The following is a 15913-nucleotide window of genomic DNA, read 5'->3' on the forward strand; positions in this document are numbered from 1 at the left end:
GGCGCATGCCTGTAATCCCAGCTACTCAGGAGGCTGAGGCATGAGAATCACTTGAACCCAGGAGGTGGAGGTTGCAGTGAGCTGAGATCGTGCCACTGCACTCCAGCCTGGGCAACAGAATGAGACTCTGTCTTTAAAACAAACAAACAAACAAACAAAAACAGGAAAGGCTCTCTTTTCCTCTGCACTGAAGACAATGTGAGACTAGAGCAGCCAAGGGCATATGGAAGACCTGTGGGGAGTACAGCCCACTTAAAAAGCAGAGAGCTAAGAAGTGAAGGGAGAACAGGTCTGCATAGCATTGAGGCACCTAGATCCAGCTGTACCTGAAATCCCCTCATGGATCTCAGTTAACATGATACAATAATGTGTGTGTGTGTGTGTGTGTGTGTGTGTGTGTGTGTGTATCTATGCGTGCATGCACTTAAGCCAGTTGGAGCTGTGTTTCTGTCACTTGCAAACCTAAGAATCTTGACTGGTAGATGATGATCTCATAGCTAATATTAGTAGATGGGATCTGAAGGCAGATCTGCTTAGCTCTCAGGGGCCCAATTTAGGATTTATTGGGAATAACCCAGAAGCCATCTTTTGAGTCCTGGTTCCCAGGTGGCAGCTGGGTTCTAACACGTTTTAATATATTCACCCTTGCTCTCTTTAAAGGTCAGTGCCAGCAAAGAAGGTGTAATGAGTGTGAATAAAGAAAGACAATTATTTAAATAGGTCAGATTATTTCAGGAAGTGCTCCCTGTTATGAAACAAAACAAGCTTCCGAGGACTGAGGTTCCAATGTAGACCCAGACAAAGGACCCCCAAAATTCCCAGCAGATGAGGAAGAGACCTTCCCTGGGCCCCCTCCTGGGAGTTCTGCCCCTTGGTTTCTGCCCAGCTCTACAAAGGCTGTGTAACCTTGTCGGGGAGGGGGGAAGGGGGTCAGCTGAACCTGCCTGAGCTGAACCTGTTTGTGCCCCTTTCCTCCACTGGGAAAATAATTTTATTTTAATTTCATTTCATTTTATTTATTTTATTTTTTCAGAGACAAGAGTCTTGCTCTGTCACTCAGGCTGGAGTGCAATGATGCTATCATAGCTCACTGCAGCCTCGAATTCCTGGCCTCACTCAAGCGATCTTCTCACCGCCTCGGCTTCCCAAAGTGCTGGGATTACAGGGGTGAACCAGCATGTTCCGATGAAGTCTCAGGCCAAATGTCACCCCTGTCATCCTCTGGTTTCCACAGGGTAGCCAGCACCTTCTCACTCCCTCGGGCACTTTTGTTTATTTTAGAGCGTTTTCTTGCTGTGGAATCCTTCTCCCCACTTTTTTTTTTTTTTTTTTTTTTTTTTTTGAGACGGAGTCTCACTCTGTCACCCAGGCTGGAGTACAGTGGCGCGATCTCGGCTCACTGCAGCCTCCGCCTCCTGGATTCAAGCGATTCTCCTGCCTCAACCTCCCGAACAGCTGGGATTACAGGCGCGTGCCACCACGCCTGGCTAATTTTTGTATTTTTAGTAGAGATGGGGGGCGGGGGGGGGGTCTCACCATGTTGGCCAGGCTAGTCTCGAACTACTGACCTTAAATGATCCGCCCACTTCGGCCTCTCAAAGTGCTGGGATTACAGGCGTGAGACACTGCGCCCAGCCCCTTCCCTTTTTTGATTCCCATTTTTACAAGGCTGTAAGCTTCACAAAGGACAGAAACCTTGTCCATCTTGTCAACTATGATTTCCCCAGCACTGTGGCTCCGACCTGGCACATGGTAGGTGCTCGGTGAATACTGGTTTGAACAGACGACTGCGGCAGACGGCAAGGGCCACTCCTGTGCCAGGGCCTGCCACGCCACCGCAGTTTGTGCTGTGGGGGTGGGGAGGACTGGACAGTCTGGCTGTGCGCCCTCTTCTCCTTTTCAACGTCCCAGTATAACTTCAAGGGAGCGCAACTCCAGAGGCTCCCTGGACGAAGACACCGCCCCGGAATCAGGGCCTTCCCAATTCTGCCTTCGGGGAGGGAGGATGGGGGTGGGCCGCGGGAGGCCAGTTCCAAGAGCGTCCTGAAGTCCCTCCCGCCGCCCCGCGTCGCTTTAAGGCGGAGGCCCGGGAGGGGGCCGACCCGGCTCGCCAGCTCCACGCTCGGCTCCAGACTCCGGCATTTCCTCCCCGCTAGCTGGCGCGGCCTCGCCTCCCCCTCGGAAGAGGAAACTCCCGGGGTCCGAGTAACAGGGTCAGGCGTGGAGAGAAGCGGCGCGAGAGCCAGGAGGGCCGCCCAGGGTAGGAGGCGAGCCAGGCCGGGCCAGAAGCTGGCCGACGGCGGCGCGCGGGGGCGCCGGGCGGGGAGGGCCGCTGGGCCGGACTCAGCGCGCAGCCGGGGCAGGGCGCGGCCCGGGGCCCGAGAGCGCAGGGCAGGCCGCAGCTGGAAGGAACACTTGAGCTGGGAGAGGAGGCCGAGCTGGAGGGCGGCCTCCCTCGGGCCTGCGTTCGGGAAGCCGCCGCGGAGGAGGAGACGGGGACAGCGGGGCTGCCCGGGCGCTGTGCGCATGCTGGGCTTGGGTCGCCGCCGGGGCTTGCCCCCTGGGCTGCTCGGCCACCGCCGCCCCGGGCGCCCGGCATGTCGGTGCACTACACCCTCAATCTACGCGTCTTCTGGCCCCTGGTGACCGGCCTGTGCACCGCCCTGGTGTGCCTCTACCATGTCCTGCGGGGAAGCGGGGGCGCCCGGGCCGAGCCCGCCGACGGCGTGGATGGCGGCTTCCCGTTGCTCAAGGTGGCCGTCCTGCTCCTCCTCAGCTATGTCCTCCTGCGCTGTCGCCACGCTGTCCGGCAGCGCTTCCTGCCCGGGTCTCCCCGTCTGGAGGGTCACGCCGCCTTCTCCTCGAGACACTTCCGAGAGCCGGGCCTCAGCATCCTGCTGGAGAGTTACTACGAGCATGAGGTGCGCCTGTCTCCGCACGTGTTGGGCCACAGCAAGGCGCACGTGAGCCGGATCGTGGGCGAGCTGGTGCGGGCTGGCCGCGCCCGGGGGTCCCCCGGTCTCATTCCTGGGGGAGCGCTGGCCTTGGCCTTCCGCGGAGACTTCATCCAGGTGGGCAGCGCCTACGAGCAACATAAAATCCGCCGGCCCGACAGCTTCGACGTGCTGGTGCCACTGCGCCTCCCGCCGCTTGTGGCGCTGGAGCCACGGAGCCTGGGCGAGGAGCCAGCGCTGGCCCCGGCCTTCCGCGGTTGCTTTTTGTGCGCCCTCAAGGCACCACCCTCACCATCGGGGGCCTCGGGGGGCCACTGGCTTCGGGACTGCAAACCCTTTGCTGATGCCTTCTGCGTGGATGTGCGCGGGCGGCGTCACCTCTCTGCTACTCTGGTGCTGCGCTGGTTCCAGTCGCATCTGCAGCGCTCCTTGGCCACTGTGCGTTACAGCCTGGAGGGGCGCTGTCGGGTCACCTTGACCCCAGGTGGCCTGGAACAGCCCCCCACCTTACACATCTTGCCCTGCCGCACTGACTACGGCTGCTGCCGCCTTTCTATGGCTGTGCGTCTCATCCCCGCTGTCCATCTGGGAGATGGGGTCTTCCTTGTGGCGCCACCACCGCCACCCTTGCCCAGCGCGCCCCTGTTGGAGCTCCCTGAGGGCCTGCGTGCGGAGGCACTGTGGGGTGTGAACACAGCACGCCAGGAGCAGAAGCTGCTGAGTTGGCTGCAGGAACGGGCAGCTCCAGGTGCCTGCTACCTCAAGTGCCTGCAGTTGCTTAAGGCTCTGCGCGATCTGGGGGCCCGTGGGCTGGACTCAGCGGCCGCCACCCAGTGGGGACGCATCCTATCCTCATATGTGCTCAAGACAGTGCTGCTGGCAGTGCTGCTGCGCAAGGGGGCCCCTGGGCAAGGCTGGGACGAGGAGCACCTGGGAAGGTGTTTGGAGGAGTTGGTGCAGTTCCTTAGGGACTGCCTGCTGCGACGCCATACGCTCTTCCACTGCGTCCTGGGCCCTGGTGGGGCGGCTGCCGAGGTGGGTCCCCTGCCCAAGGCACTGAGGGAAGCCGCCCCAGTTGACCTCCTGGCCGCTTTCGACGGGCACGCCCGGGAACTTGCAGCAGCGCGGTTGCTGTCCACGTGGCAAAGGCTGCCCCAGCTTCTCCGGGCCTACGGGGGTCCCCGCTACCTTGCCAGGTGCCCCCCACCCCGGAGTCAGCGCACCCAGGGCTTCCTTGAAGGTGAACCGTAAACCCTGACAGCACCCCCACCTGACCAAATGCTCCTAAAGCCTTTCCCACTGGGTGGGGGTGGGAATGGCGGTGAAGCCAGTTAAATGCAAGATTGCAGAAGGCATTGGAAAATTTGGTGGCTGCCATAAGCTTTAGTGGCTTAAATATCACCTTCTCGTTTCACAGTCCAGTATAATATGACATCTTCACACCCACTAGAGTGTCCTGGGCAAACCATGGGAAGACATCCAACAGGAGCCCCAAGAATTGGTTCAAATATTGTTCTGTGTAGACGGATTCTGTAGAAGGATGTGGCTTTTAGAGAAGTCCAGTAGAAGAAGCAAGAACTAGCTGCAGGGAAAGTTCCTTCTGTCGGTTTTTAGACACAGATCTCTCTGCCCAAATTAAAAAAAAAAAAAAACACTAAAGTTTTTGACACAATTACTTGCTAGGTACTGGGTTCCTGATTGTCTTTAAAAAGAAAAATCTGAATCTTTATTTGCAACTGGAATTGAAGTTCTGTTTTAGGGGCTAATGTTCAGAGGAACATAATTTCCACTGTTCAAATTAATATTAATGTATTTTTAAAATGGTGCAATCACAGGTGTTTGACAAGATTGTCAAAAAGTTAAGTCACATAGATAGAAAGGCAATCGAGAGTTGGTTAGAGAAACTTCCAGAGAAAATAGCACTTTATATTGATCAATTCACTCATTTTGTGGTAACTGCTAGCACCAAGCATTGCATCTGAAAGGGAAGCCAGTTATATTTATTATTAAATGTACAACCTTGAAAAGCGGCCAGCATGCTTGCCTAACTAACATCGCCGCAGGCCACAAACTGGGATATGTTCCTGTCCATCAACATCCATTCATTAAACTACCTACTACCAGCCAGAGATGGCTGGAACCAAAGTAGCAACCAAATGCATATTCAAGACAACACTGGTGAAGGCATAAAACATGTTGGCTTTGGAGAAAGATGTGTTTTAGGCTTTGCCTGTAAAGGTGTTTCTCCAAGGCTGGCTGCTGGCTGGAGACAGAAAACTTTTTTGTTTTAAGGTTTTTAGCAAACTCCTTCACAAAGAGATTTCTTTCTGAGCTTAATGAGCTAATGAAGAGGAAATGCCTGCTGCTTAGCATGTGGTTTGTGCTGGGTCTCTAACCATTGATGGTTCTTCCTTGTCCAGGCAGTCTTACGTGGTCCAAGAGACCTGTTGATTCAGCACAGGTCTTGCAAAACATTTCACTTATAGTTCAGTATCTTGGGCTCTGTGCTTGAAGATCAGTTACTCCCTGGTCGTGGGCAGAGGAGACAAATTAGGAAAAGAGCAAGGGAGACAGCCCTTGACAGCAGTCTGTCTCTTTTCTCTTTAGGTGTCAGTATCACCAGGTTGGGTGTATTTTGCAGCTGGGAGGAGCCGGTCCTGGAATTCTTCCTTGTTCTCCCAAATTTATAACAGTCCTCAATTGCAGTTTAAATTCAGCATGGCCCCTCATCTGCTTGCCTGATTGGAAATGCACCCAGTCCAAGTGTTACAAATTGGGATTTTTTTTTGTTTTCTAAATAAAAACATGTACTTCCTCAGACTCTTAAAGCTAAAATTTGGAAGACAGAAATGGCTATGTGAATAGAATCATTGTTGAAGTTCTGAGCTCTTTTGAGGGAACTCTATAAGCCTTCTTTCTTTAGGGGATCCACTTGCCCGCTGTGGGAAATCATAGTGAGTGATTTACAGGAATCCTTCTCCTCCAAGCTGCATTGGCTTCTTATATCCTTTGCGACCTTGGGCTGAAAGAGAAACAGCTGCAAATGTTGTGCTGTCTCTTTGAGGTTGTCTTGGGGACAGTTCCCCGCAAAGGTCATTCCTAGCTTTTGAGGTCAATGTTGGGTCATAAGGTACTGCATTGTGCAAAGAAGTCAGTCTGCTAACTTTATGCAAAGATAGAAACTGCACGGTATTTTTTAAAATTAGTTTTTAAAATAAATGCCAAGAGTAGATCTTATATATATATATGTATACATATTTTATATATATATATATTTCCATACTCAACCACAACTTCCTCTGTACTCATTGTTTACTACAGTGGGGGACATCAAGGGTTGGAAGGATTATAAAGCTTTAAGGCTGGGCGTGGTGGCTCACGCCTGTAATCCCAGCACTTTGGGAGGCTGAGGTGGGTGGATCACCTGAGGTCAGGAGTTCAAGACCAGCCTAGCCAACATAGTGAAACTCCGTCTCTACTAAAAAATACACAAATTAGCTGGGCGTGGTGGCGGGCGCCTGTAATCCCAGATACTCGGGAGGCTAAGGCAGGAGAATCACTTGAACCCGGGAGGCGAAGGTTGCCGAGAGCCAAGATCACACCACTGCACTCCAGCCTGGGTGACCGAGCGAGACTCCGTCTCAAAAAGAAAAGCTTTAAAAAGCTGAATTTTAGAAATATGTCTAGCAGTGTCAGTGAGTTCCTCTTTTAATAGTGTTTTAAAGTATAAATCTGGTAACATACTGTTCTTGTAGTTTTTTGTTAGTTTTGTTTTTCAGGTTAATTACCCAAAGCCTCATCCATCCTCAAGGTTTTTAAATTTTATTTTTTTTAAATAAATTGTGCATTGTATTTGTGGATTTTTAAAATATTACTGTTTTATTTAAATGCCATGCTGAGCAATTGTTCTCTGTACATGGTAACCAAAACTTAGAGATTTCGATCAATTTTGATCAATGTTTAGTAAACCAAAACATGTACTGTGTACAACGGAAATAATATGGCATATTAGCCAGGCATGATGGTTGCCCAAGACAGTTAAATTAAGCTCAATTCTGTATTTTATTAGGGCTCTGTTATGTCCTTCATCTGAAATGTACACATTTTTGGTGTATGCTTGGTACTGGAGATTCATATATGCAAATATTCTCATGCAAGAAGTTCCACAGTAACAACAGCAAAAAGAAAAAATTAGTTGTCCAGCCAGTGCTGGAGGAAAATGTTTCTGGGGAAGATGACTCAGTCATTTTGTGGCGAGACACCCTTTGGTAACTCCCACTGACCAGTCTTGGGAGTCTTCCTGGAATGATCGTGGGCTGAGCGGAGATGTTTTTTGCAAAATGAAACTGAAGCTGAAAGAAAGGAGAATTCGAGTGAACCAAGAGAAATCCAAAGACCTGGGGAAGGAGGACTTAAGATGAAAGTGAAGCAAGAGTGGGAAGGGGAAATGAAGTGAAAATGGCGTGAGGGTGTGAGAGAGGTTTGGGTTAGCAAACATGTTTTTAGTGCTATTTCCAACCAGGGGTCGCAAACTCAGCAGCCTGTAGAAACAGGGGTGGGAGGTGGGGGGGAAGCTGTGCCCACCTTTAAAGAGGGGGCCATTGCTCAGCCATGCAGAAAAAAATGGGGCAACAAGCTGGAAATCAGGTTTTTTTTTTTTTAAAGTGAAACTTGATGATTTTTAAACAAGTAATTAAAAAAATGTCCAAAACACCACGTGGGCCAAACATTTGTTTGAGCCTGGGGGCCACCAGTTTGCGACCACTGCCTTACATAGTTAACACCCTGAGTATGTATACAGTCATATTTTTTGTTTTGGATATGGTAGTGTTATATATACTTGGGGGCGTGATATTTGAAGTCATCTTTATCTCTCAGAGTTAAGCTTTATTGTAGAAGAAAAAAAAAAAGTTAACACAGCCATAGATAACACCTAACTCACAGTTCCCAGGAGGACACTTGATCTCGAAGCTGCTCTTTTTGAGTCAGATCCTACATCAAACCACTTAGGGCCAGTTTTTGGCATTTCCTTCCTGGTGATTTGGGGTAAACTTCTTTGCTCTGTGGGAGTTTGCAGATGAGTAATCAGGAAGGATTGCAGAATAACTTGTTTCTTTGTATTTTATTCTTACATTTAAATTAATTTTGGGGGGTTAGTGGTATCCTAGCTCGTGCTTTTACAGGGATGATTGGTGGCTAGATTTGGGGTGCAAGCTTCTTAGGCTCATACCATTTCAACTACCAAGAACGCAGGTTTTTGTTTTTGTTTTTTGAGACAGGGTCTTGGTCTGTTGCCCAGGCTGGAGTGCAGTGGCAAGATTGCAGCTCATTGCAGCCTTGACCTCCTGGGCTCAAGCGATCCTCCTGCCTCGGCCTCCCAACTAGCTGGGACCACAGGTATGTGCCACTACACCCAGCGAATTTTTAAATTACTTGCAGAGTCAGGGTCTCCCTGTGTTGCCCAGGCTGGTCTTGAACTACTGGACTCAAGCCATCCTCCCACCTCAGCCTCCCAAAGTGTTGGGATTATAGGCGCGAGTCACCACACCTGGCCTAAAAGCCTGGTTCTGATCAGACTTCACCCCTGAATGTTTCTATCATTTTCTTTTCTTTTTTTTTTTTTTTTTTTTTTCGAGACAGAGTTTTGCTCTTGTTTTACAGGCTGGGGTGCGGTGGGATGATCTTGGCTCACTGCAATCTCCTCCTCCCAGGTTCAAGTGATTCTTGGGCCTCAGCCTCCCGAGTAGCTGGGATTACAGGTGCCTGCCACCATGCCTGGCCTATATATATATATATATATATATATATATATTTTTTTAGTAGAGATGGGGTTTCATCATGTTGGCCAGGCTGGTCTTGAACTCCTGACCTCAGGTGATCTACCTGCCTCGGCCTCCCAAAGTGCAGGGATTACAGGTGTGAGTGAGCCACCGCGGCCGGCCTCTATCATTTTCTGACTCAGCAGCTCCACCAAAATTGACATCCTAGCAAACACTGTGAAGGAATTAACCTAAGTGCTTCCAGAGCATCTCATGTAACCTCTATGGAGTAAGTCACTTTTTCTGTAACATGTGGCTTTTGACCTTGATGAAGACTTTGACTTCTCATCCCTGTCTACATGGAGGAAGATGATTCAGTGGTGGGGAAAATGAACCTCGGTAACATTTCCAATGTCCTTGAGGGAAACAAGTTCAGTGTTATCATCGTGGCATTCGTTATTTTTTTTTTTTTTTTAAATCACTTGTTTAGATACAACTTTATTTTTTTATACCTACATAGCACATGACTAGGGGGGATAAAGCACGTATAAGTTGGGAGAGGGTAAAGAATGTGTGACTATGTATACAGAAAATAGACTAAAATGTGCAGCAAAATGATATATACTGTAATCTGGTTTTTGAAGTATCTACTATTCTGGAATATTGTTAAACAACTTTTTGCTTTTAAAAAAAAAAGGTGCCTTGATTCAGTTGCGTGACTTAGAACATTCATCCTATTTTATTGTGATTTTTAATGTCTTCTGACCCCAAACTGTGTTTTTGGTTGCAGTCTGGCGGCTGCAGGCATAGCGTCGGTTTTGTTCCAATAACAGAGACCAAAGAGTTAATCAGATATGGTTCAGCTGCTACAGTTGTATGATTCAAAGGCAATTTAATCACCCCAAATTTCCATGGCCCCCACAGTCAAGACCTGCCATTCGTTTTCTCTTGCAGGTTGGAGTAAATTTGCACTTTGAATCATGTGGGTCATTTGGGGACCTTGTTCTTTTCTATTTTGCTTTATTAATAAAGGAACTTGTAGAAACCTCTGGACTGAATGTCAGATCTGGGGAGGGCTTTCGTCTTCCCGGAGGGCAGCCTGTGCCTGTGCTGGCTTGTAGTTCCTTGCACAAGCCTCAACTGCTTTGAGCATCTGGGTGTATGGGAAACTTTTCCCATGCATTAAGGCTGGGGATCATTCTTGTGTAGAATTAGCTCTGTATACAGGTGGGAAAAAAATGCTAGTTCATAGTGCTACAGGTGTGCTCCCTGGAATCCTGAACCTTCAAGTCTTCCTGGCCTAGAACCTTCTGCCCCCACCTCTCCTCTCTGCCTCACTCTCCCACCCCTGCTCCCCCACACATACCCAAACACAATTTACGTCTTGGCCTGTGGCTCAAGAATTTTGTCCAGAAATATCTTAGGCCCTCAGGCCCTTGTGAAATGGTAAACATTTGCTAATACGAAAAACCACCAGGCTTAGCAGGAGATAGAATCTTGGAGAGTAAGGGTTGTTCAGAGCCCCAGAGCCAGCTAGAAGCCCAGGGAAACCTGCAGCCATGATGAAACAGTAGTTGTGGTCAGGCACGGTGGCTCACGCCTGTAATCCCAGTACTTTGGGAGGCTGAGGCGGGCAGATGACGAGATCAAGAGATCGAGACCATCCTGACCAACGTGGTGAAATCCACGTCTCTACTAAAAATACAAAAATTAGCTGAACGTGGTGGCATGTGCCTGTAGTCCCAGCTACTTGGGAGGCTGAGGCAGAAGAATCACTTGAACCTGGGAGGCAGAGGTTGCAGTGAGCCGAGATTGCACCACTGCACTCCAGCCTGGCGACAGAGTGAGAGTCCATCTCAAAAAAAAAAAAAAAAAAAGAAAAAGTAGTTGTGTAGGGCACTTGCCCAGGGGAATGTTGGTGGGGTGTGTTTCGCTTTGTTTTCAACAAATAATACTGTCCCACGGCATCGAGGACACACACACAGAAGTGGCCAAGACAGACATGGCTTCTCTCTTATGAGCTCACAGAGACAGGCAGACAGGCAATGAAAGAACCCATTACCGTACAGCGTGGTAGGTGCTGGGTAGGAGAAAGTTTTTGAAAACCAAACAAGGGTACCTCGTGCACTTTAGGGTTTTCAGGAAAGCTCCTTGGAAGAAGTGACATCTAAGTTGAGATCCAAAGATAGGTGGGAATTAGCCAAGTGAAGGGAGTTGGGCTGGAGAAGAATATATTGAACGCAGAGATGAAAGAACATTCCAGTTTGGCTGGAAAGTAGAGGCAGGTGGAGAGGAGGGGAGGAGGATTCAATGGAAAGGATGAGGTGGGAGGGAGTTTGAAGCCAGAGCTTCTCAGGCTGGAGTGTGCAGATCACCTGGGAGCCTTGTTAGAATGCAAGTTCTAGCTGGGCGCAGTAGCTCACATCTGTAATCCCAGCACTTTGGGAGGCCTCAGCAGGGGGATCACTTGAAGTCAGGAGTTTGAGACCAGCCTGGCCAACATGGCAAAACCCCATCTCTACTAAAAATACAAAAATTAGCCAGGGATGGTGCGCATGCCTGTAGTCCCAGCTACTTTGGACACTGAGGCCCGAGAATTGCTTGAGCTCGGGAGGCGGAGGTTGCACTGAGCTAAGATTGTACCACTGCACTCCAGCCTGGGCGACAGAGCGGCACTCTGTCTCGAAAAAGCAAAAACAAACAAAACAAACAAACCAAAAAAAAACCCCAAAAAAACCCAAGTTCTGATTCAACAGGTCTTGCCTTCTTTTTTATTTATCTATTTTTCTGAGACAGGGCCTTGTTCTGTTGCCTAGGCTGGAGTGGAATGGCAGGATCATAGCTCACTGCAACCTCAACCTCCCAGGCTCAAGAGATCCTCCTGCCTCAGCCTCCTGACTAGCTGGGACTACAGGAATGCACAGCTAACTTAAAAAATTTTTTGTAGAGATGGAGTCTTGTTCTCTTGCCCAGGCTGGTCTCACACTCCTGGCCTCAAGCCATCCTCCTGCCTTGGCCTCCCAAAGCACTAGGAATACAGACGTAAGCCACCATGACTGGCAGGGCCTGAGATTTGGCCTCTTTAACAAGCTGCCAGGGAATGGTGATGCCACTGGTACAGAGTCCACACACACACACAGCTGCAGACCACACAGAGAGTTTGAACTGATCAGAGGGCACTGTTGAATCACTTTAGACAAGGAGTGGCAAGGTCACATTTGAATTTGGCTCACTCTGGCTAGTGTGGAGAGTGGATTATACAGGGGTTGGCAAACTACCACCTGAGTATTTATTTTTGTAAATAGTGTCATTGGTACACAGTCACGTCCATTAACATACTGTTTATGGCGGCTTTCATGCTACCTGGGCAGAGCTGAGTAACTGTGACAGAGGCCAAATGGCTCACAAAGCTGAAGATATTTACTTTATGGCCCTTTGTAGAAAAAGTTAGCCAAGCTCTGGAGCAAGACTATAAGGAATTGGACGCTGCAGTGGTCCAGGCCTGGGCAGGGGGCCAGAGGTAGGGACAGAGAGACAAGTTAGAGACAGACAGTGGCATGCATTAATGCAAAGACTTGTCGGCAGGGCGTGGTGGCTCATGCCTGTAATCCTAGCACTTTGGGAGGCCAAAGCAGGCAGATCACTTGAGGTCAGGAGTTCGAGACCAGCCTGGGCAATATAGTGAAACTCCATCTCTACCAAAAATACGAAAAGAAAAGAAAAGAAAAACGGGTGTGGTGATACATGCCTATAGTCCCAGCTACTCGGGAGGCTGAAGCAGGAGGATCACTTGAACCCAGGAGGCAGAGGTTACAGTGAGCTGGGATCACACCACCGCACTCCAGCCTGGGCAACAGAGTGAGACTCTATCTCAACAACAAAAGCAAAAAAGACTTGTCTTCAAATCTTGTGTTCTGCACTTCTTATCTACGTGTCTCTACAAGTTACCTAATCCTCTTTGTATCTTGATTCCCTCATCTGTAAAGTGGGATTAATAATGGAACCTTGCCCATAGGAGTGATTGAGGATTAAGTGAGATTTTTGCATGCAAAGTGCTTGGCACAGATTAAGCGCCCAGTATGAGTCAGTGTAGAAGCAATTATTAGAATGGCCTGAAAATGCCATTCTAATAATCCCAGCACTTCGGGACGCTGAGGTGGGAGGATCACTTGAACGCAGGAGTTCGAGGCCAGCCTGCACCACATAGCGAGACCCCCATCTCTACAAATAATTAAAACTAGAGTGGCATTTTCACATAATCTGTGTCTCTAACCTCTTCCTCTGCTCACTTTGCTCAAGCTCATTCTTTCTCCTCTGCAGGGTCTGTTTCCCTGTCGTCCACCCCCGATCATCTCTCTGCTACCCAGTTTTTGTTCATCTCCTTCCGTGGTGTCCAGGGCATTTTCCACTATGAAAAGGTTTTATTCGGGATACTATGGTAGACTGGTTACAACAATAGTCTCTGTTCTCCATTTTTCTTACACCTATGCCCTTTGCAAAGTGATTTTGCAATCTTTTCCATCAAGAAGGGTTGCCCTTTTGCCTACCCCTTACATCTGGAAGGGCTTTGTGAGTTTATTTATGTATGTATGTATGTATGTATTTATTTATTTATTTATTTATTGGAGATGGAGTCTCACTCTGTCTCCCAGTCTAGAGTGTAGTGGCACTATCTCGGCTCACTGCAACCTCTTCCAGGTTCAAGCGATTCTCCTGCCTCAGCCTCCTGAGTAGCTGGGATTACAGGCGCCTGCCATAACGCCTGGCTAATTTTTGTATTTTTAGTAGAGACAGGGTTTTGCCATGTTGGCCAGGCTGGTCTCCAACTCCTGACCTCAGGTGATCCATCCACCTTGGCCTCAAAAAGTGCTGGGATTACAGGCGTGAGCCACCGCGCCCAGCTGTGAGTTTCTTTGATCAATCGAATGTGGCAGAGGGACATGGTGCTAGTTCCTGGCCTAGGCCTCAAGAGGTCTTGTCTATTTCTTATTGTTCTCTTAGAAGGCCACTGCTACCATGTGAATGGCTCACCTGCTGGGGGATGAGCGATCACATGGCTCCTTCAACCCTGTCCCCAGAGCTGCCAGCCAGCCGGCTGGGAGATATGGGAATGAGGACATCATAGACCAGCCTCCTCACCTCCTCCCCAGTGCCCGAATAGACCCGACCACTGACTGATGGAAACACTCAAGTGAACTAGCCAAGATCAGCAGGGCCTGGCCCAGATCAGCAGAACCACCCAGCTGGCCCATAGACTCTGAGCAATAATAGACAGATACTTCGTGTTTTAAGCCACTGAGTGAGAGGTGGTTTATTGTTCAGCAATAACTAACTGATATGGATGCCTAGGAAAATCTGGCATAAAAAGGCTGCCACTGCAGTAAATAGAAGCAGTTTATTTTTCTGTTTGTTTGTTTGTTTGCTTGTTTAGAGATGGGGTCTTGCCCTGTTGCCCAGGCTGGAGTACAGTGGCACCATTATAGCTCACTGCAGATTCAAACTCATGGGCTCAAAAGATCCTCCCACCTTAGCTTCCCAAGTAGCTAGGACTACAGGCATGCACCACCATGCATTGCCAATTTTTTCAATTTGTATTTTTTTTTGGTCAAGAGAGGATTTTGCTATGTTTTTCAGGCTGGTCTTGAATTCCTGACCTCATGCAATCCTCCTGCCTCAGCCTCCCAAAGTGCTGGAACTATGGGTGTGGGTATGAGCCACCACTCCTGGTCCAGACAGCCCTTAACTTCTGTACATCTGATTTTCAAACAGTCAGAATTTTATACAGGTACTTGACTGACACACCAAACCACCTTCCACGTGATGAATCCGGGCTTCCCTCATTGGCTGAAGCACAGTGGGGTGCCTGGTCCACCAAGAAACGGTTGAGTTGTAGCACTGTTGCCATCCCCGTGCAAAGTGTTTACACAGCTGTTTGCATATGTTCCCACATTTGCCTTATCTTGTAAAAACAAATGGAAGCTAGAAAAATGAAAGCATTGATTCGGGTACAAGATGCCACAGGTCTCAAAGGTGATAGAGCCGAGAAAAGGACTCTGCGTGCCCAGCGTGCTGAGGCTGTAGCCTCAGTCCCGTGCTCACTGGTGCTAAGCTAATAGATGTTGTATTTAATTGCAAAGAAAAAGAACAACAACGAGGAAGAGCATATAGGAAATTGTATCCATTAGGTATATATTTGGCCACAGCTTATAAAACCCTAACCTAGAATGACCCAAACAGATAGGGGCTTTTCTCATGCAGCTAGAAGCCTAGAGGTGGGCAGGCAGCAGGTCAGGATGAATCAGGAACCAGGGATATTTTTGCTGTGCTATTCGAGGTATTTTTGCTTTGAATCCTCATGCTTGTCATGTCAAGATCCCACCTCCTTTGACTTTCTTTAAAGAAGGGAAGAAAGAGAATGGATTAGGACAGGGGTCCCCAATCCCTGGGCCATGGGCTAGTACCAGTCCATGGCCTGTTACGAACTGCGCTGCCCAGAGGAGGTGAGTGGCAGGCAAGTAAGTGAAACGTCATCAGTATTTACAGCTGCTCTCCATCTCTCGCATTACCACCTGAGCTCTACCTCCTGTCAGATCATCATCAGCATTAGCTTCTCATAGGAGCGTGAACCCTGTTATGAACTGCACATGTGAGGGATCTGGGTTGCATGCTCCTTATGAGACTCTTATGAGACCGATCTCCTGATGATCGGTCACTGTCTCCCATCACCTCCAGATGAGACCATCTAGTTGCAAGAAAACAAGCTCAGGGCTCCCACTGATTCTACATTATGACAAGTTGTATAATTATTCTGTTATGTATTACAATGTAATAAAAAGAAAAATAAAGTGCACAATAAATGTAATGTACTTGAATCATCCAAACACCATCCTCCCCCCACACCCAGCCCATGAAAAAATTGTGAAACTGGTTCCTGGTGCCAAAAAGTTGGGGACTGCTGGATTAGGGACTCAGTAGACTTCCTCTGACATCTCATTGGCCAGAATAATGTCACATGACCATTCTTAGCTGCAAGGGAAGCTGGGAAAGAGAGCCTGGCACATGGCATACAGCAGCCCTGAGCAGTAGATGAAGAAAGAATGAGTATAGTGGGTAAATAAGTCTGTCAGAGGCCGGGCATGGCAGCTCACACCTGTAATCCCAGCACTTTGGGAGGCTGAGGTGGGTGGATCACCTGAGGTC

General features: G+C 48.9%; 1 protein-coding gene across 1 annotated transcript; it reads left to right on the top strand.

Moving 5' to 3' along the window:
• The first annotated feature begins 2098 nt into the window (after window positions 1–2098).
• ITPRIPL2 (ITPRIP like 2) lies at window positions 2099–9758 on the top strand. The gene has a single exon (XM_004057280.5). It carries the CDS (start codon window positions 2598–2600, stop codon window positions 4203–4205), a length of 1608 nt encoding a protein of 535 aa, XP_004057328.4. The 5' UTR covers window positions 2099–2597; the 3' UTR covers window positions 4206–9758.
• The last annotated feature ends 6155 nt before the right edge of the window (window positions 9759–15913 follow it).

This window comes from Gorilla gorilla, chromosome 18, assembly GCF_029281585.2.
Source record: "Gorilla gorilla gorilla isolate KB3781 chromosome 18, NHGRI_mGorGor1-v2.1_pri, whole genome shotgun sequence".
NCBI classification, from domain to species: Eukaryota; Metazoa; Chordata; class Mammalia; order Primates; family Hominidae; genus Gorilla; species Gorilla gorilla.

What these genes read in the sequence shown, in the direction of transcription:
- ITPRIPL2 (XM_004057280.5), top strand. Translation starts at nt 2,598, where the DNA reads ATGTCGGTGCACTACACCCTCAATCTACGCGTCTTCTGGCCCCTGGTG.